The sequence below is a fragment of the Argiope bruennichi genome, chromosome 1 (genome assembly GCF_947563725.1).
Source record: "Argiope bruennichi chromosome 1, qqArgBrue1.1, whole genome shotgun sequence".
NCBI classification, from domain to species: domain Eukaryota; kingdom Metazoa; phylum Arthropoda; class Arachnida; order Araneae; family Araneidae; genus Argiope; species Argiope bruennichi.
In genome coordinates this window covers 115,141,457-115,164,130 of record NC_079151.1, presented here as the reverse complement: position 1 = coordinate 115,164,130, position 22,674 = coordinate 115,141,457, and the positions used below count along the sequence as shown (strand labels likewise).

Genomic DNA, 22,674 nt, shown 5'->3' with positions numbered 1-22,674 from the left:
TTAAAAAAGGCAAGACACTTTTTTTTTCATATCAATACAAGAATAATTTCTTTCTTTTAAACATTTCTGTTCGTCCAAAAGAATTTAAACTCAAATACAGAGGTCTATTTCTTTTTTATTTCTTTGTCCCGAATTTGGAGCAACAAATTTCTTTCAGAATAAATAATTTTTCATCATCAAAATTGTTATTCTAAAAACTTTTGTGAAATAGCTTGTATTTCTATAATTAATGTGGCAGCACAGTCTATCTTTCCTAACTGTTTGTATTTTTATAATTAAAGTGGCAGCACACAGTTTTTCTTTCTTAACATCGGGATTATTTATTTAAAGCATTCTATATATTTTTTTACTCTTATATTTTGTTCTAGTCTTTATTTGCATCTGTCTAACTATCTTAAAATAAGGTTTCCTGGAATATTTTTTCTATGTAAAAAACAACAACTTTTGTTTACTTCTAAAATATATTTTTAAAAAACATCCATTAATCAAACGTGGATAACCGCTAAATATGTGTGTAACAAAATTCTAATGGAATAGCCATTTGATGAACAACGCCCTGTTTAGCATACTTTTCTTCTGTTTGGAATAATGAAAAGAGGAGTGTTTTGCAAAACTCGTTTACTTCCAAACAACGCAGGAGAGCAGCAGAGTAAGCTTCCGGTCTTCCGTTTGGGATTTTGCACGCTGTTCAGAGAAACGAATTGGCGTTAGAGTGAAGCGGTTCAGGATTCGTCCTCCTTCCGAGCTGTCTTCCTCCGCGACGTAAACGAAACCGAACCAAACATATTGATTTTTTGCACACTCCTGTAATATCCTCCGTCCTTGACTGACCTTTTCGGATACCGCTTTTCAGTGACATCATGAATGAAGAAGATCACAGGTAAAATAGTAATTTTATCTTTCAAGTGATTATGTAAAAGATGATGCAATAGAAGTGACAGCTTTCCTTTGACAACTAGCACATGTTTGGGCAGATGTTACTTAAAATGAGTAGTATATTCATGGCTCTCAGTATACATTGAATATTTGCATTTTCGCTTTATTTGTATAAGCATAAAATTTTTGCGTTTCTATAAGTATCTGGAATAATAAGTTTCTTTTACTCTGAAATAAAATAGTGTAATTATTCGATACCTTTCTGAGTCTTAAAATATTACTATCACACTGTTGATAATTCAACATTCTTTTCACAGAATACTTGATTGCATCTATGTACTACTATAACTAATGGATCAAAAAAAATTTTTGAGTTCATTTGAAAATTTCATTATTATCATAATTATTTTATCTCTATTGAAAATTTCATTATATTCATAATTATTTTTTCTCTACAAAGACTAAACATAGTTAAAAAATACTAAGCAAAAAAGTTGAAAACAAACGTATTTTATTTTAAATATTCCAACATACATAAATTATAACAAAATGGCGATGAAAAAACATCATAAAAATACTAAGCAAAATATAACAGTCGTTTTACTTTTAAAATTAGATTATTATTTTAATAATTTTACGTCATAATTATAATGTTTTATTTAAATCAGAACAGTTCTTATTATGTTCAGTCATTAGTTTCAGAAAATAATTTTATAAGAAAAATTATAGAACGTTTTAACTGTTCTTCTTTAATAAATTTAGAAAAACATTGAACTATATATTTGTAAGCTATAATGTGTCAAATTTTGACTGATCTGAAATATGACAGCCGGATATTTACGGATAAATTTTAGATTATAGTTGAAACATGTTATTGGGTGATTTACATGGTGTTTGCTATTTACTACTTTTACTGAATTTTAAGGATAATACTTATTTTGAATAATAATATAAATCTATAAATGTTAAATGAAATATTTTTTTTTCTTTTTCCTTATTATTTGAAAATTTAATATACATTATAAATGTTACATTTATGTCATTTGCGTTTATAATTCTGATATTTTTAGACTTGTTTTCAGAAGATTTAACGGTGCATCTAATTACAGAATATAGTATATTTTCAAGCATTTGAAGTTTATGCCAATCTTTTATTACCTCATCTTAATAAATGAATATTTGCATGAATCTTTCCACATATAAACATTCATTTTTTAATTCTATGCAAAAGATGCATTAATTAAAATCAGTTCGAAAACAGTACGATTTCAGCTTTAGAAATTATTCTTGAGAAATGCAGATTTCATTTTTATATTTATTTTGTAGATTTTTTTATACAACAAACAATTTTAAGGCTGAATAAAACTTTATTAAAAATATAATACACAAGATCTTAAAATATGTTGATGAGGAAATGCATTGCAATTACTAAAAATGATAATTGACTTCAGACTGTTTAACTTTCAAATTACAGCTTTCGGGAATTCTAAAATTGACCTTGGTTTTGAGTGTTCTTCTCAAGTTATTAGATGTTCTTAAGATGATAATTACACCCTTGAGCTATATGTTATATGTTATTGTGAACAGAATTACAGATATTATAAAACAATTATACAATTCCCTCATTCAAATCCTGTTTTGTTTTTTTTTCTTTAAATTTTTTTATGATATCTTTACTCAAAGAATAATTCAGGTTCCAGGATTTTTTTTTCCTAAAATAAGTTAGGCGAAATTTTAATTACAAATTTAGTTTACAATAATAAAAAAATCTGATTAAAAATTAAATTCTCTTTGGGAGAAGGGGAACGCGAGTTTCATTGGGAATTTATAATTCTCTCTCTTTTCTTTATGTAAAAATATCTACTGTCTATACTAATTCCCATAATACAGGAAATATTTTTCATTATCATTAAATCGAACCATAGAAAGAAAAGACAACACATAAATTTAATGAAATTATGAATTGCAACTGAAAACGGATTATTTTCTATTTAGATTAAAAATGCTTTTATGCGTTTATTCTATTCTTAGTTTGTTTTTTATCATAACGGCTGAGTAAATATTATTATTGGAATTTAGCTGACCCGAAGATTTGACATCAAAATAAAAATATCAGAATTAACAATAGTGATTTGATAATAAAAGAAAATTATTCAGTAAGTTTTTTAAACTCTATTTTCGTTACAAAACTAAGAGTATTTTATCATAATTTTATTTCTAAAGTGTATGTTCAGTAAATAAAATATTATATAGTAAGAATTCGTTCTTTTATATCCCGCATAGAAGTTTTGCATCCACTACATTTATTCAGGGGAAAAGTCATTAAGAGTGAGTGATACAGCAACATACTTATCATGCTATGTATGATTTCTGTTGTAAATAATAGCAGGTGTTTTTGTTATCTGAACAGATGGTAGAAATAAAAAAAAGAGATCTCGTAAGATATTTTTTCAACACCAATTTAATACACCAGGAAAAAATAAATAAAACGCAAAAAATATCATTCATGATCTTTTATCATAAAAATATCATTTTTTTTTGAAAATAAAAAAGCATTGTGTTTCTTTATGAAATTATTTTTCTGAGCTTATTCTTTTGAAGGAAATGCATTTGCTTTCATGACACCACATTTGTTTTTAACTTTTAGTTAAAATTTAGAATTATTATATTTCACACATCAAATTGTCAGACACCATGAATAAATTCAAAAACGAAAATATTCTTTAAATCTGATTTCAGCTTTTGTGTTTTTCAGAAACCATTTTAATTCCTATACTGAATTGATTAAATAATCTCATATCCATGGACATTATGAAAGTCAGATTAAAATATCACTAACACATTAATATAGTTTTAAAATTTACAATTCTGAGGTTTTTAGTAATTTCTAATTATAAATTATAATATTCTAACTTCAAAAATACTGTCTATATTATTTTTGCAAAGAAGAATCTTCATAACTCTTAAGTAAGTTTTGCGGAACTTGCTGCATTTTATTGATAAAATTGTCAAAATCTTGGAACAAATCTTTGCTTTTATTGTACATTTTCACACTAGAATGATCAAAAACCCTCTTAGAAGTTTTATCACCGGCTACCCAATAGTTCTTAACATATCCCCAACCTTGTCATCCCCTTCATATGCAAATGATATTGCTTTCCATATGCTGCTTAATACGCCGAAAAAAATCGACAAAATCTTCATTGTAGTAGCGAAAGAATTGTTTTTCAGTCCCATAGTGGTCATCATATTTTTATTTTTTTAATGATTTATATTTCAATCTTTGAAATTATTACTTCAATTCTTTCCGAAATTGCTTCAGCTGTTTCTGAAAAATACAGAAACTCTCTAAATAGTTTTCAGTAGGAACCTTACAGGATTGTTCAGCTTAAAATTTCATCAACAGAAAAGGCTATGAAGGATTTCCTATTATTTCAAATATTCAAGATTTAATCAACAGCTATTTCTAATGTCGAGCTCGCCATTTAGTAAATAAAAAATGATACAAAAGTTTTTAAAAAAATTGAAAGAAAAAACAGAAATAAAAATCTAGAGCAAATTTATGAGCAAAATATTCAAATGTTACGAACGTAAAAGAGGATGAGAAACCCTGCGAAAGCTTCAAAAAAATCAAGGAAATATTTTTGTACAGATAACCACTATAGCGGTTTTATTCCGTTCGGACCGTGATATTAGGACATCTAACAAGATTTAAAATCCTATCATTTCTACAACACTATGCATGCAAAATGGTTCAACTGTCCACTTAATTTAACTATTCGATATTTATTATGATTAACTTCCACATACTAAAGAGTTATGAAACGTTATTTCGAACATTTTGATTCTACAGCAAATCTTATCTCACTCCACGTGATTTCTAGGACAAGGACTTCTTAAAATATCAGGCGTATCATATTTCTCTCTTTTTGAAAAAATTTGTATATATATATATATATATATATATATATATATATATATATATATATATATATATATATATATATATATATATATATATATATATATATATATAATTTTGAGCACATCATCTGAAATATTTGTTCAAATTTCGTTAATCTTTATAGCCCTGTAAGTTGATGAAATTTAACTAGTATAACTCTATACTTAAGTAAAAAACTTATGCCGAATACATTTCATCATCCATTTAATATATGTGTTATAGTTTTTACGCATTTCTTATTTCATGTAAGTTTTATATATTACTGTGAAATGAGTGTACCTTTTTCTTTGTGACGACATGTGATATACTTCTTGGATTATTTTCTTCTATTAAACAATATAAAATGTCTAATATTTATTGCGAGATATTAATAAAGACTTACATTTATGTTTTTAAACAATAATTCGAATATAAAGTGCATATCAATTTTGCTATTACATATGAAATGTAAACGCATAATTATTGTCATCGTATTTCATAATTAACTTACTTCATCGTCAAAATTTAAATTCATGCGAAGTGATTTAGGACAGCAATAAATGAATGTCATTTTTGCTCGTTTCTAAAAGATTTGCAGAAAAATTCATTATTTCGATTATTCTGGGAATACCTTTATTTACACAATATACGATTAAATCTCTTATTAAAATTTATAATAATATATATAATTTAAATAAACACAAAATTTCTAAAATATATTAATAAGCCAAAACTTTTTTGTCTTAAGTATAAACGCATGGTCCTTGTCTTCATACTGACATAGTACCAAGAAATTTAGGTCAAAATCAAGGTTTAAAAAGAAAATTCTAAAGAAAATAACGGAGAGAGTACTTAGCTCGTAAAAATGATTGGTTGACGTTTCTTACAAAGTATAAAAGTAGAAACTCTGTAAGTAGAAGTAAATTTAGTGCTAGTAATAAGTCGTCACAACCATGAGGAATATAGCAGCTGACCAATTTTTGCAGCTTTAGAAAAATAAATATCAACTTATAGAGAAAGCATCTACATACACCTGGAAGTGAGTGCTTTTCAATTTATATCTGAAAAATAAGAATCTCTGCAGGATGAAGGCAATCTTTTGGTATAAATTATATTGATAAAAAAAATTAACCGTATGTGCCAATATATTTTTAAATATTTTTTAATGTATCTAGAAACGTATTTGAAATTGAAACAAGAATCATACCTCGACAAATAAATAGCTAAAACATCATATCACCTACATAATAAAGTCAAAGTATAATAAATAAATTAATCATTAAAGTACATGAAATCGTTAGTAAGATAAACGTACATGGTAATTTACATTTATATTTAGTCTATATTATTAAAGCCAATCTATGATCTACATAATCAGCCTGCAGAGTATATATGCTTTTTTTAGGTGTAGTAAAAAAGCCATAATTCAGAAGATATAAGTAAAAACATTGTATCTTTTGCTAAGAAAATTTAAAACTTTCAATTTAGATGCTTATTCATTGTTCCATTAAATGTACGACTCTAGGTATGCAAGGGAGGTTTCATAATCTAGCAGAATTGCATATGTATAGGATAGTGCGAGTTTGCGACCATGAGACTTTTTTTCAAACCTTCACTCCATTGTCTAAAAGTTACGTAACAGCAAAATTTGATAAAGTGCCAATTTGACTTAGTGTCTTGAAGATACTGTAAAGTGTCTTTGAACTCAAATTTTGCTGAGAGCGCTTTATGAAGGAGTGTTTCAACAGAAGTTCATGGCAAAAAATAAATACACTATTTCATGCACTGAGATGCACACTAAACAATTTTTTACTTATTCTTTTATAATTATCTTTTTTTATGATAATATCATAAATACTTCAAAATTGCTTTTATCTTATCTATATGACTAATTGAATCAGCATAGCACTTATAAGTATTTTCTATGTAATAAAAACTTATTGCAAGTGCTTCACTGATTATTTCATATTAGCATTCTAAACATTCGATTTCCAAAAAGGTTTTTGGTAATTTGTTAAATCTTCTCGATATTATTTGTCATAAATATTAAATGCTTCTATAAGATTATGTTAATATCCTTAAGCATGGGAAATTCAGTTTCAATGTATGTCACTTTATTTTCTTTGCAATCAATGTTTTATCTTCTTGTTTACCTATCAATTTCATAATATTCATAGCTTTTTAAGCTTATCAGCTTTTTCCACTGCCGAATATCTTTTGGATTTCTACAACATATGAACTAGAAAATAAAAACTCTACTGTAAAATAGAAATATAAACTCTGCAAACAGATTCATAATTATTATTATTAACCTTAATATTATTTCTATAATAAACTCTACAAACAAATTCATCATTATTATAATTAACCTTAATATCATTGCTATATTTAACTCTGCTAACAGATTAATCATTATCATAAATAACTTCAATATCATTACTGCAATTATATTAATATTAGAAAAATTATTAATTACTTGATTGATAGAATTTCATATTTGGTGCTGTTTTATTTCATATACCTATTAAATTTTAAAAATTAACTGCATAGTTTTTCTTTCAGTGAGGATGGGTCTGTGCGCTTACAAAACCCCCACATTAGAGAAATGGAGCAAGATTTTTTGTACCATATATCACTTTGTAGCGGAGCTCAGGATTTGCAAGAAATGTTTTCAGACGTAAAAGTAAATATTCTTTGGAAAAGAAAATTATGACTTATTTTATTTCAAAAATATAGTAAACACCTAATACTTTTTATAGGTTCAAGTAAAGGATTACAAAGTGCCTGTCGATTAAATAAATTTATATATAAATAAATCCTATATCACTTTTTCATATACAAAAGAACTTTCATTTAATAAAAATGTATCATCAAATTCATAATACAAAATAACTATTAAATTACCGGAAAGTAAAAAATATCATGAAATTTTATGTTCAAAACAATTATTGCTATTATTCAATGAATATATTACAAAGCATTTAAAAAGTGTGAAATGCTTTGATAATATTAGCTTGGAAAATATTTTGAAAATAATCATTTAAAAAAAATTACAATAAAAATGTTTCCATTTTTCAAGAAAAACTTTAAATAAAAATGTTTCCATTTTTCAAAAAAAACTTTAAATAAAAATGTTTCCATTTTTCAAAAAAAAAACTTTAAATAAATATGTTTCCATTTTTCATTCAAACTTTTAAATATTTTTATTTCAGCCACATTTATCAGCAAATAAATCAACTGTTTAAGGATTCGGGTTTTTTAAAATTAAATCGTTAAATATAGATATTCTTCTTATAGGAAATTAAACTGAATTATGAGAAAATGTAATAATTTAGATTAATCCTTATATCCACATAAAAAACAAAAATTTCTGTTCTTTTCCATAAAAGAAAAATCTTCCAATGAAAACCTATTTTATCTAATTCTTAAAAGGATATTTTTGAAGCTATAAAAAGTCATAAAAAACTTAGCATGTAATCTAAAACGGAAGAATTTTAAGAACTAGAACTATCCAAACTCATTTCTATCCAAAGAATTCTCAATTAAGATTTCTATCCAAACGGAACAGAGGTTCTATCTAACAATAATTTCGGAAATAAAATGAAAATTTTAAAAAAAAATCTTACCTATTTTATCAAAAATATTTGGATTAAAAAAATATTGCTGAATGTTATGCTGTTATGTATGTAATATCTACTGCTACTTAACTTCATTCTTTATATCTATCCCACAGACTTAGTTATATAAGCTTTTATGTATTATGATTTCCATATGCTAATAAAAATACAGACTTTTTTGCTATTGTTATCCAATAAAACAGTATCAATGTTAAATATGAAAGGACCGTTTATGTATACAAAGTTCAGAATTAAATTTTTTGAAACATTAACGTTCAAAAATGATTATTCAGTGACAATAAGAAAATTTTATTAATTATACGAAAAACTGAAATAAAACTCATATTTCTATCCCCTTTAAAATTTTTATAAAAAGTTTTCCTTTCAATTTCCTAATTTTTGAAAGATTATTGACAATTGCCCATTTGAGGGAAGTGCTGTGGAGTATTTGAAGTAAAGGTAATGGTATGGTAATGAGACTACTTAGTAAGTGATTATGATTAGAAAATAGAAGATTTACTTAGGAAATTAATTTATTACTAATAAATCAGAAAAAAAAGAAGATGGATTTTACATGAATGTTTTTAATGCTACAAATTTGATCGAGAATCAAGTCGGTATAGTAAAGTTACAATGATGACAGACATGTTGGAGATGACGAGGTTTTTTTCAGTGTTTTTTGGTAGTGAAAGGTCGTAATTTTCTATTTCTTTAATTGCGATGTTATCAATTTCGCCGATTTTTTTCAAAGAATCTTGATAATTTTTGTGAAAATCCAGCAAGGTTGTGACGCTAAAACCCTTGTGAATGTCTTTATTCCTGACAAACCACGGGATGTTATTGATTTGCTTAGTCGTCACATTCATTTTGTAATCTTTCTAATATAGTAATATGAGTCTTGACGGTAATCGCCCAAATAGGAAATGCATATGATATAAGAAATCGGAGCATAATCTTGTATATAAGAAGTTAGCTCTTTTGCGAGAGATTGGATTTGGGGTTGAATAGTGTGTAGAATTTTGCTGTAGCTTCTTTGTAGTTTTGATTCTGGTAACATACTTTTCGAATGTTAAGTACTGATCCAGTGTTACTCCAAGATATACTGTATCATCACTCCATTGAATAGTTTTTTTAAACAATCTTGGTGATGGATGAAGGTTTCTTTCCCATTAGAAGTGGCACCCTTGGCACTATCTATCTTGGCACTTGTCAATATTGATCTGGATCTTCTACTGGATAAAGTACTTATCAATAAGCCTGAGATGTTCAAACATTTTGCTGGAAATGATTTCGGGATCTTTATCAGTGCTGGGCAGGGTTGTGACATCAATGAATAATCTGATTTAAGTTTCCTGGATTATACGTATGTCTGGAGTATATACATGTATGTACTGGTTGTACAGGTATGCAGTATGTACAGGTTGAGTATATTTTGATATGTAACATTTTGGGTCTCCAAATATAGCGTCATAGTCTAATTACAAGAAGAACGTTAATAACGAATCCGACAATTTGTATTCCGAATTACGATGCATGCGACGATTGCCCAATATGGAAGCTTCCCTAATTGATTATGCAAATTCGTGGCAATCAATGAGAGAAAAAGTGTGTCTGCAAGTGAATATACAAATTCCTGTAGCGGCATATAAGACTAGAAAACAAGTTTGATGAGAATGAGTCGCGCGTTATTCGCCAAAAAATTTTGTGTAATGTGCGTATTCGTTGGGGTTCTGAAATGAGCAAAATTGTGATTGAACGTGTTTTCATGGTGCTGACTTGTCTTGAATTGCAATCATATCACAGTGTGGTGAAAAATTTGGGCAATCACCACAACATAAATGGCACGACGATCAAAGAACGTACGAAAGATTTAAGGAAACCGGTCACTGTGTTGGACAATGTGCCAGCGAAAATGTGAAGGGAAAAAGAGATGTATGCAAGAACAGAACCTAATGTTCAGAAAGTGAAAGTTTTTGAAGGTCAGTGACATCCCATTCTTGCATGGCATTGCCATAGACAAGATAAGCGATTATTAGTTTATGCAAGAGAGTGCTAGAAGTCACTGTACTCTCGAAACTTCGATCTCTTAGCTGAACAATTTTACGATATACTGATCGAGTTACGAAACAAATAATAGTAGAGAATGACCACCTTCCTCACCGGATCTTAATCCGAATGACTTTTTTATGGGGGGGGAGCATTTGAAAGACACAGCGTATCTCATACAGCCCTCAACATTGGATGATTTGAGAACAGAAATTGAAACCGAGGTCAAGGAAATTGGAACAGATGTATTGCAGAAAACAATTGAGAACTTCGATTCCAAACTTCGCCATTTTATTTGTTCAAAAGGCCGACATGTTGAAAATCTATTGTATAGAAAATTCTCGATAAACATTCATTTTTCACTTGGTTTTGTTCTCATTTCTTGAAACTTTCATGACACAAACTTCATACCTTAATTAGACAATGACGCTGTATTCAGGGATCCCACATGTTATACATCAAAATACTCGTCTTGATGTGTTCTATCCGAATCTGCAAAATTAGCCACTGCATACCTTGTGGAACACCCTGTAACATTAAGCATCTCACTGAGTGAACTTTCTACGAATTTACACACTACATGTATATTATTTGTTCAGCTAACAGTTATCTTCATCATCTATTTTTTTGAATCCCTATTTCTTTCTCTTAATTTAATTAAATAATGAATATACCAACCATAAAGAATGCTTATTTCTAATTATAGATATATTTCAGCAATTATAATTTAAAGCATTCTGTACAATCATGTGTTCTTTTCTTTTTTTTCCTTATAGTTTGTTTGTATGGGAGGAACTCCGAGAAGAATGGAAAAATTCGCCCATTTTGTGGAGAAAGAACTTAATATTAAGCTCCCCACTGGAGCTGCGCTGTGTGATATAAGTGCTCGTTCATATAGATATTCAATGTACAAAATAGGACCTGTTATATCAGTCAGTGTAAGTTGCTTTCATTTTCTGAAATATTTTAATTTTGTTTTCAGATTAACATCGGTAGAAAGATGGTTTATCCCAAAAATCCATGAAATTTAATCTATTTTCTTAAGCTATAAAAATTTGAAGCAACCAGCACAAAAATTGAAGTTATAAATGTTGTATTTGTTCAAATAGAACCTGAAATACATCAAACTGATTTAATTTAAATGTGATAAAAATTACCAGTCAGACTTTTTTTATCTTCCACACTTCAGATAACAAGTGACAATGCAAATATGTAACAAATTGATATTTGGAATAAAAATCGATATATTATCTCGGCTTGAGAAGTTTCTGTTGTAATTGAATAATAATTGATATACCATAAATTTACACTACACAGTATTTGAAAACGATAGTTAAGCGCATTAAAAAAAATTCCTTATGTTGTAGAGGTATGATGGGTGTCTATAATTCCACAGTAACTTCAAGAAATTAAATTTAAAGTTTGTCAATATTCAAACATTTTTACTACGGATGCATTATTTCATTTTCCTTCGTTTTAATGAAATATCTTTTGTGAAAGATTGTTGTTTTTCATTTACAGCATGGTATGGGTATTCCGTCTTTATCTATCTTACTTCATGAAATGATCAAGTTAATGTATCACGCACGATGTAAAGATCCCATATTCTTAAGACTCGGAACCTGTGGTGGAATAGGTAAGTTCTGATTTTCATATAATACATCGTTTTCTTAATATTTCTTATAATCCATTGAAGATGTTAAAATTTCAACACTATATCACAATATTCGAATGATTAAAAAGATTAAGAACATTCATAACAAACAATTTTTTCACATCTTTACATATTAAACAAAAAAATGCACGTAGCAGTTCAGCAATTCCACTTTACCTCTAATTTAAGTCACATATAAGGCCTATGGAGAAAGTTCCCTTAGACATTACAGTTAAATCAAACATAATGCAGCAAATCAGTTTTGTCTAAAAAGATTTTAATACAAGTATTGCTTTTATAATGTAATGCTTTTTTCAGGCATTCCAGCCGGTTCCTTAGTTATCACAGAAGAAGCAGTGGATGGTAGAATGCGAAATTATTTAGAACTGGTAGGTATGAGTTGGCAGAAATATTTTAATGAACTTCATCAATTGCTTATTAAATATACATTTAACCCTTTCGATATGATTTCGGATAATCTATGTCAAAGTAAGATTTATTTATCCAACATGGAATTAAGTCTGATCCAGGACTTATATGCCCTTGAAAGATTTAATTCAGAATTCTAATCTCTATTAAAAATGAAGATGAATGCGTGGTAGAGAGGGTGCCAGATAGTTTGACTATTGCAATAAACATTTGACTTACAGCAATGAACATTGTCGCATACATATCGTGAAGAATGCAAATGTGCACAACAAATCGATTTTTTTAAAAAATTTTAATTTATTAAAAATTAATCGAATTTTTGTTTGCACTCGCATTAACTGCCGAAAATATTTCAGCACAAAAGCAACTCCGTCCCAAAATTTCTTTAAAAATGTCTTGTTAGTGTTATTAATTTAATAGCTGTGCAAACGTTTCCTAAATTTTGGCATGTTGATTTTTTTTTAGCAAATAAGTTATATGCTATTCTGATATTCAAACCATCAAATATTTATTCGCTTGATTTTCTTTCATTATTAAAAGCTAAAAAATAACGATTCTGTTGACTACCTGTGTAATTTTTAAAAGACAAATAAAAAAAGTCGCAGTACCGCGAAAGTTAGAAGATGAACCATTTTTAATACCGCTATTATTTTGCCATGAGACTGATCTTCAATAGAAAGGCTCATATGTGCAATAAATAATTACTTAAGTAAGACCATTAAAATAACACGACTAAAATAAAGCACCGTTTCTCCATTTTTCATGGAATTGACGTAAAACAATGTATAAAGGGGAAAAAAAAATTTTTTTTTTGAGAAATAAAGGAGAAATTTTAATAAACAACTTTGATTACTAGAAAGTTAAGACTATTCATCCAAATTAAATTCGAAGGAATTAAATATTTAAAGATGGACCTAATATATTACTGAATAGTACTGAAAATGCTGACTAATTTTTAAAATTTAACATTCATCATAAAAGTGATTAAACTCATTCCTTTATTGCACAACTTGAACGTATATTATGCATTTCTTTTTTCATGCAATTTATGCGCAGACTGGCAAATATTTAATTAAAAGTTGATTGTTATTTGGCGTTATTCGTTTCTTAAAGTATTCAACATTGTGAATCCAATTAAGTCATTTTGATAAATAATTTCGAAATTTTGCCATTGAAGTTCTTGCCAGTATAAAAAGACAATTGAATAACTTCTTCGCCATTTTTAAATTATCATAATTTAAACAATTATCTATTGATTCAGCATTTGTGAATTCTTTCACATTCTTTTCGATTTTGTTCTCCGGAGATCATTTTCGTGAAGTATTGGAGCAATCACTGGAGATCTCGCAAGAGAATTCTTCAATAAAAATATTCTTTTTCTCTCTAGAGTCTTTTTCAATACCTGGAGCGATGTATAATTATATCTTCGCGTCATATAACAAAGTATTTTAACATTATAATGATTATGAAAGAATCAGAAATAGGATAAAATCGATATATTAATGCATCGTATGAATGAAAAATGTATAAAGTGTGTTTTACTGTATATGTAATTTTACACCTCGATGTAGGTTAATCCGACTTGCACTCTTTTCATACACCCCACCTATCGCATCGTTTCGGGGAAATACTACACCTCATTCTCAGTTGTATTTCATACCTGGCAATCAACCTTATCTACTTGAAATCATCAGCAAAAAATTAAAAGAAACAAATAAAAAATATGGAAATTACAAAGGAAACCGCAATGGGAAAGATGAAGGTGAAAGAATACTCTGCTTTAGTCACGTACGCTTTGATGAGTAGTCACGTATACGATGTTCCAGTAAATGGCACACATTTCTAAAAAAAAAAAGCATGTTCCTTCAGAAAAAATTAAACTCTTACAGGCTTATTTTCTTAAATGATAAATATCTAAAAGAGTGTTTCATATTAATTATTATTTATGTGATTTTATTATTTTGCAACGAAATATAATACAAAAGTATGTGCACTTAGATTCGCATTCTAAATGGAATCTATTGCAATAATTTCTCACATTTTAAATTTAGCACATCTCCTGCATTTGAATCATTCATACAATAAGCTTTTAGTAATTGGTTTAATGTTTAACGATAATAAGAATATTTACTCTCTCGTATGCGTAATGTAAAGAAAGTATAGTATTTGTTAAAAAATTCGCATTCGAGATGTTGACAATTCTCTTCGTTCAGAACTCCCTAAGGAGAAAAAATACATTTTTGGAAAATATCTCTGATAAAGATAACTAAAAAACGCTTTAATCTAGACGGGTGAAATTTTGTATGTGATCTTTACATCAAATTTGTTGATTTCTATAAAATTTTGAACAAAATCTGCTCTGTGGAAGTCGGTCTGTCCGGCTGTTCGAATATAATTTAACACAATAATTGCAAAAAGAGAGAGCTAGGTAAACAAAATTCGATGCACAGAATTAACATCTATCATCTCGACACCTTCCAAGTTCCAACAAGGGATTAACCTTCTGTTAGTCTGCATTTTCAGAAAAACATGAATGTGTTAACGCAAAAACGCAATGACTCAAATATACCAAATTTGCATCTGAATTTTGTGACTGCAAATGTAGTTTTGTGACCAAATTTTTGTTTTAATTGGTTCGGTAGAACACATCTAAAATCCAAATTTGATTTTAGGATACATTTAACCACATGCCAGAGATTAATTGCCAAATTACTAGCCATTGATCATAGGATAAATGCAGTAAAACTGTTAAAATGCCATAGGTTAATATTTCGTAATTATTGTGCATCCAATGCTATGTAAGACATTCTCTGGGATAACGAATTTTATTAAAATACATGCGAGAAAGTTTTGCGGAAACCACTCCCGCTGGTTGATAATAGTAATTGACTACACCAATCCGCCCTTGAGATACATGCAAAGCTCTGAATGAACGGAACGTTGCGGAACTATGGTTGAATCCTAGAGGTCATCACAGGCCATGGTACAACTCTTTCAGTAGGAGGTATGTCCCGCCGTTAATAGAGGGTAGCAGATCCCCCACCATTTCTGTATCCACAAGGGCAGCGAAATAACCACTATGGTAGAAGCTTGTCATCCCCAAATCTGAGGTGCCCCTATGGAGAAAAACATTATCGATAAAAAAAAATTATTGAGTTTTCATTTTAAGTGTTGTTACTATCATGACTTTTGTTCTTTTTTTTTTATATGATTCTCAATAATTTTATTTTTAACTGTAGGCTGTTCTAGGAAAACTAGTTCAAAGACCTGCAATTTTGGACAAGAATTTGGCAACAGAACTTAAACTTATAGCTGACAGAGAAATCACAGAATGTCAAACCTTTTTTGGAAAAACCATGTGTACTGATGATTTTTATGAAGGTTAGTAATATTTTTGAAATTGCTGTGAATATCTGCAGCAATGCGTATCTTTCAAAATATATTACGTATAATTAAAATTACAATTACCAGAAAATATATGAATAGTAAGGTAATTAATAGATGAAAATATATTTTTTAACCTGATATATAATAGTTTAAGTGTAATTTATTTTTCGAAAATGAGATAGTAAAAATGTATTTTTTAATTCATGTTTTACTTTAAATAAGTTGTATACTTTTGTTTAAAAGTGCATTCAGTTAATATAGCGAGTTGAGTTTTTTTTCAAGGAATTTAGATCCAAAAATTGTTTCTCTAGTTATAATTTATAAAAATCTCGACAAGTCGAACGGACTTTATAATTATTTATCAGTTAAATGGATGATAAAGGGGAAAAAAACAGAAAAATTGCATTAATTCTATAAACAAAATATTGAAAAACTAGGAGTATGAATAACTCTGAAATTTTGAATTAGAAGCATTAGCTTATAGTATGAGAAATATTTACACAATTGCAATATATAATTAATTGCTATTCCTTTATTTAAGCATTTTTAAAAAGATTTTCAATTTTATAAAATGTTGTTAATTTTGTACTTTTTTTCCTAACACATAATAATAATTTTCTAGTAACTTTTTTTCCATAAACCTTTTAAATATAACCGCATTCATGAAACAAGGTTTAATTTATCTTACTAATAATGGAATCATGAATGAAAGCTTATTGAAAACAGAAAAAAATATATATAGTTCCTTCTGAAAATACTAGATTTTTTGTTGTTGTTGTTGAAGTGTGTATTAAATGTTTTTGTGTATTTTAAGAAATATAATCTCTATTTTCTAATTGCAACAGCTACAAAAATAATTCATCCTAAACGAAAACAACAACATTAAAAGAAGAGAAAGATCATTTTTCATTTCATGGGGCTTTAACATTGTTCAAGAAGTAATGTTACCGAATTAACATATAAAAAAGCAGAAAGGGTAATAAAAAATATTTTCGAGATAAATATTTATTATTCAATTATTGTTAAGAGCTTGTCTTCAAATAATTATTAATATTTTAGTATTCAATATTTTTTATTGAATTTTTGCTTGTTAATAGAGCTGTTATTATTTTTATAGCCAAATAAATCAATGAAGTGAATTAAAAAATGCATTGTAAAAAATAAGAAAATGAAAACAAATTAATAATTTCATAAATTTTAAAATTTGTATCGTCATTTAGTAATCATTACACACAAATGCCTTTAATATGAAATTATAAGATCAGAAAATAAATTAGCAAAATCCAAAATGACGCACCAAAAAAAAAGTAAACACAAATTTCAATGTATAAAGGGAAATTAAACAGAAAAAAAATAGCCATCATATTACATTTCATCTCCAAAAAAAATGTGATGCTATATCATGGTGGAACATACAAACTAAAAAATGGAACCCTAGAAAAAAGCATGCAAAAATTTCAAAAGGCTATCAGAAATTTAAATTATATATTTTCAATATCTTATAAACATGTACTGTTAAAGATGATTTCAAAATATATTTTACCATTTTAAATTCTTCTTTTCTAACACAAATTTCTGAAATGTATGCATACTTTCTCACAGGGCAGGGTCGATTGGACGGAGCTTTCTGCCATTACACAGTGGATGACAAAATGGCATTTCTCGCCGATATACATTCAAAAGGCGTAACAAATATGGAAATGGAATCTCTAGCATTTGCCTCCATTTGTAATCATGCTGGCATAAAAGGTGAGTCCGATATAAATTGACATCGATATTCCTTTAATCTGCAAACACATTGCTTAAATGAAATGAGTAGTTTTATATGCAACTAGCCACCTTTGGCAACAAGTTTGCCAGTCCTGAATATTGATTTTTTTTATGCTATTAAACGATTAACATGGAAATTATTTTTTTAAATTTTAGTTAATTTGATACGACTTAAAAATATAAATTTAATTCAATCAATCTGAAACAAATGATTGAGGACACAAATTAAAAATGCATACGAGATAAAATCGGAAATGAAAATCCTGTATCGGAATTAATATCTAAAAAAGCAATTTTTTTGTCTTAATTTCAATATCTTTAAAAGCACATGATTGGATATTTGAATGGATAAGTTTGAATTTCAAAATATTGAAAGTAACGTAACATTGTAAATTAAACTGCAAGAATGTATTAAAAAAAGGGAAGAACTGTACAGAAATAAAATCGATACCATTAAAGAGGTAATTTTTTGAATTTCAGTATAATGCAAAACTTCTTTGTGAAATTAATAGCTTTGGAAGATATGCTCATCTATTTCCATAAATTAAGTCATCTCGAGTATCCATGAAGTGACAGTTAAGCCTGCTTTTGTCCTCGATTAAACTTTCTGTTTAACGCGTATTTCTTGATTTCTGTTATATCTTCAGACAAAATGAAGCGTTTGACATTGCGACGAGCAACATTTACAATATTATAATTTTATTTAATTTGCGAAGTGTTGAATCAAGTGCGTCTGTAAAAACACTAAATAAAGCAGTCTGAAACATTCGTATATCGATTTGTTTACATTTGATTGTTGCCATTTCGGAATAAGTAATAAAAGCAATGTCTGTGCCACGCACATTAGCATTATATATATATAGTTATTAGCAGCTATCTTTTTCAATTTTTTTTCTCCTTTTCTCCCTTCATTCTCCACTAGATATTAGCAGACTAATGGATCGTCTTTCAGCATTTCGATTGCGGTTAATTGAAAAGGCAATAAGACATGACAAATGCTCATTCCATATGATCCTGCATTGGATAGTTTCTCTAATCTAAGGAAAACTATCTGTTCTCTTGCAACTTAGTCAAAAAATGATGCAACCTTTGATTGCCGACTGAGAGGTGTAATCAGCAACACATGATGGTCATTATAGTTATAATGGCGTCGTCGATTTTCAAAATTTAACGTAATCATTTGTTGGTGCCATTTCCGATGATAGTAGGGGCCAATGTTGGGATCGGTTATGGCCATTATACTACGGTTGCTGTGGTCTGATTATCCATTACATCGAGTGCTTGTAAAGAACGGAAATGATTATTCCTACGCTATAAATGGCTATAATACGCCTAAATAGCTTTTCTTGCAATAAAATCTGAATCGAATGACTAATTTTCTAATGCAAAATTGATTTGGGAAAGATTTGATTGGTTTGAGAGATGCTGTTTTGAAGTTTTTAAAATTGAATTTTATTGCATCTCTAAATCAGAAATATTTTCATAATATCGCAAATTTTCCATACCATTTAAATAGGATGGATTATTACATGCTATTATTTAACCTATTACAAGTAATGATAGAAATATGCAAAGGATTCTTTTACTTATTTATAGGTAAATCAACTTTTCACTTGTTTTCTGATGAAATAAAATTCTGAAATCTTTCTTGCGATGATACAATATTTTTATGACATTACAATCCGATGATAATACAATATTTTTATGACATTTTCAGAATTAATTTTAAAGACATTTTGATTCCATTTGGGAAAAAAATGTATCAAATGATAAATTTTAGAAAAAAAAATAACTCCAAATCATCTTAATAATAAGATTTGCGAATATATTTAAGACTAAAACATATTCTACTAAAATATAAAAAATAATTTTTAATTAAAATAAAAAAATGAAATTCTGATTTACTAATATGTTGAAATGGCATTTTGATCAAAAGTTAGCATATCTAAATAAAGCTATTAATAACGAAAGACACTAACAGCTGTGTTTTTATGTTTTTAGTTACTTAGATGGTTTATATTCGATATGTATCTGAAATAATTAATTTTAGGTCTTATTATTTTTTTGCAGGTGCTGTTATTTGTGTAACATTGTTAAATCGTCTACTTGGTGATCAACTCAGCGAGTCTAAAGAAACGATGGAAGAGTGGCAGGAGAGACCTCAGAGGCTGGCTCTCAAATTCATCAAGAAACGCCTTAATATGTAGCCTTCAATACAATTCGTTGATGTACTAAGAGTTTGAAGCATTCCAAACTGCATTGCCTTTGGTGTGCCAACGGCATTTAGCGTATATGTATTAATTTTTCAGAACCACCGCAATGGCCAAATTTCGATACTTTAAGTTTTTGGAAGATGCATGTTTGAATTAAACGTATAGCTTGCTTCAAATATTTGATATAGAATTTTAATAACCAGTATATGTTATTTATATTATTAAACAATAGAATGGATTATAATATTTGATAAAAAATGCAATTATCAATGGAATGGGTAAAATTGCTTTATTTTAGTACCATATGTAATTCAGTGAGACCAAATATTCTTAAATAATTCCTTGAATAAAAACTTTTACAAAAACAGTGAAAGAAAACAAAGTCCTTAACTGATTTCCTTCAAGAAAGTAGGGACTTTTCTCCATAAAATGTTTTTAAACTCTAAAAGAAGTTCAATGCCTTGAGGAGCATTGGTTTTGAACAAGATAATTCAATTTTCCTTTTCAGAAATATATACAGCTTCCGCTTTTGTCACGAGCAGCTATAAAAAATCTTCGAACTAATGTTATATGCCGATATACTTCGTTTCTTTATATTTTTTTTAACTTTATTATTATAATTAATATTAGCTTAGCATCTGCTTAATTTATGGAGAACCTGTATATAGTAGATTGCCATTACCTTGTACCTCCTTCTAATATATATTAATGATAAATTCATATTTAAAAAAAAGATAGGAAAATAGCTAGCACAATTTTGAAGCTTTTCAAAAATTAGAATCCGAACATTTTCTATAAAGAATAGCGAATTTTTACAATATATCAGGAAAGAAAAAACGATCATTTGAAAAGAAAATATACACTGGCTTTCAAAATAATAATTTCAGTAGTAAAATATATTTGTAAGGAAAATATTCACCGGCTAGAAGGCTGTTGACTTTCAGCCTCAAAATGACGGATATATTTACTGAGAGGGGGTTATAGATCGAAACGCAGGGTAGTCGTAGAAGAATAACAAGGTTGTAACGTATACGACTGTACTCACATTCCCTGATTTATAAAAATAGACTCTTCTGATATTTCAGTACGCTTGCTCTCAACCGCCTTATTCATGAAATCCGGAGAGTACCAGTATATCGAACCCATAGAAGAGACTATTCTTTATGAGAAATAAAAGTTTTTAAATTCAATACACAGCGGGTAACCATGGTTTGATACTTCCTCATTAAACAATAGCAGAATTGTCAACATAACAAGTTGTAATTCTTTACTTTGATATTTATTGCTACAGACTTACAAAATTTTTAATTAAAACTCTTTTTTTAACTGTCATAGTGTCCACTTGGGGTTACGATATATTAGATTTTTTTTTTTACTTTATTCTTTTTATATTTCCCTCTTATCACTGACTGTTACAGCACATGTACAAAAATACTGATAAAGCAATAATTGATATATCCAAATAAATTAATAATGAATTTATATTCAATGTTTAATCGACCAAAAGTTTGAACTATTGTTAACGAATTTTTGCAAAGCATTTAAAATAAATTATATCTTATTTTGTAAATTTCTTATTGTGAGATTTCTATACTGTGTTACTTTATATATTTGTTTATATGTATATTGGATATAAACATTCTATATATATATATATATAAAGAGGTATCATGTTTATGGATGAAGTGTTTATTCATTGTAACAAGAGCTAAATATTGTGAAATAAAGATATAACTGTGGAAAAATCTGCTTTCTCGTGGTCTGTTGCACGATTTGAAAACTTCATCATATCACTTAATGTAGTTGTATTGACTTGGCGAATGCAGTTACTGAATCCGACGAGTAATCTGATCATATACAAAATGCCTCGTGTAATCGATAAATTTAGTGACATAAGCTTTATTTCGTGCTTTTCAGCTCTATTCTTACTTATTTTATCAGTTTTAAAGATTCATTCCAATGAATTTCTGATTCAAAATGAAACAATGATAGCTTTCAACAGAGCTTAACATAAGACAGCTTAAACATAAATCACGTATATGCGCATGCACATGCATTCATTGCAATGCAATTTATTTAGAAAAAAAAATTGCACGATAATGGTGGAATTGATTCTTCTTAGATTATTTATTTTAGAATAATGTAACTTATCATTCTATAATGAAATGTCACATTTTTACGACAGTTTTCAAAGCTATTTTAATATGCTTTTATATTACTATTTCATGTCTTGACTTTCTAAGATAATTATTTACTATCATTTTTCGGAAGACTAGTTTAAAGAGAATACTTCAACCATGCTTCATTCAGTAATATGTGTTCTGTGTGCTTATCACGGGTCTTTAGTCTTTTGTGATTTTGGCTTTAAAATAATATTAATAACCATCAAATGCAACTTTATAAAAATTCTATCAGTTTAAAAATTTTATTCAAGTATGTTAGATTAGTGAAAAATAAAATTGCTATTTTATTAATTTTTTCATGAATAAAGTAGTTTTATATTTATAATGTTCAGTAGATGATTACGATGAAAAATACATACGTGGGAATACGCACAAACTTCCATCGTCTAATTATCGAAAAGGTATCATTCGAAAGGAATTAACGTACTCTTAAAGATTTATGAATTAAGAATTTCAATTACTCCAAAAATACCTGTTTGGATACCATATTTCATTAATCTAAGTGTATTCGTTTCGAAATTCTGAATTAAAAAAATTTTGACCTGCCACTGAAAAT

At 28.0% G+C, this 22,674-nt stretch overlaps 1 protein-coding gene across 1 annotated transcript; it reads left to right on the top strand.

The window, feature by feature from the left end:
* The first annotated feature begins 630 nt into the window (after window positions 1-630).
* On the top strand, window positions 631-21,633 carry LOC129976114 (uridine phosphorylase 1-like). The gene is made up of 8 exons (XM_056089507.1): window positions 631-880; window positions 7,382-7,502; window positions 11,259-11,420; window positions 12,004-12,118; window positions 12,455-12,525; window positions 15,805-15,946; window positions 17,555-17,701; window positions 19,793-21,633. Exons 1-8 carry the CDS (start codon window positions 861-863, stop codon window positions 19,927-19,929), a joined length of 915 nt encoding a protein of 304 aa, XP_055945482.1. The 5' UTR covers window positions 631-860; the 3' UTR covers window positions 19,930-21,633.
* The last annotated feature ends 1,041 nt before the right edge of the window (window positions 21,634-22,674 follow it).

Bases quoted from the DNA above. Each gene is read 5' to 3' on its own strand.
- LOC129976114 (XM_056089507.1), top strand. From the start codon at position 861: ATGAATGAAGAAGATCACAG. The intron at 12,526-15,804 runs GTAGGTATGAGT...TTTTAACTGTAG, and splicing joins TGCGAAATTATTTAGAACTG to GCTGTTCTAGGAAAACTAGT. The intron at 17,702-19,792 runs GTGAGTCCGATA...ATTTTTTTGCAG, and splicing joins TAATCATGCTGGCATAAAAG to GTGCTGTTATTTGTGTAACA.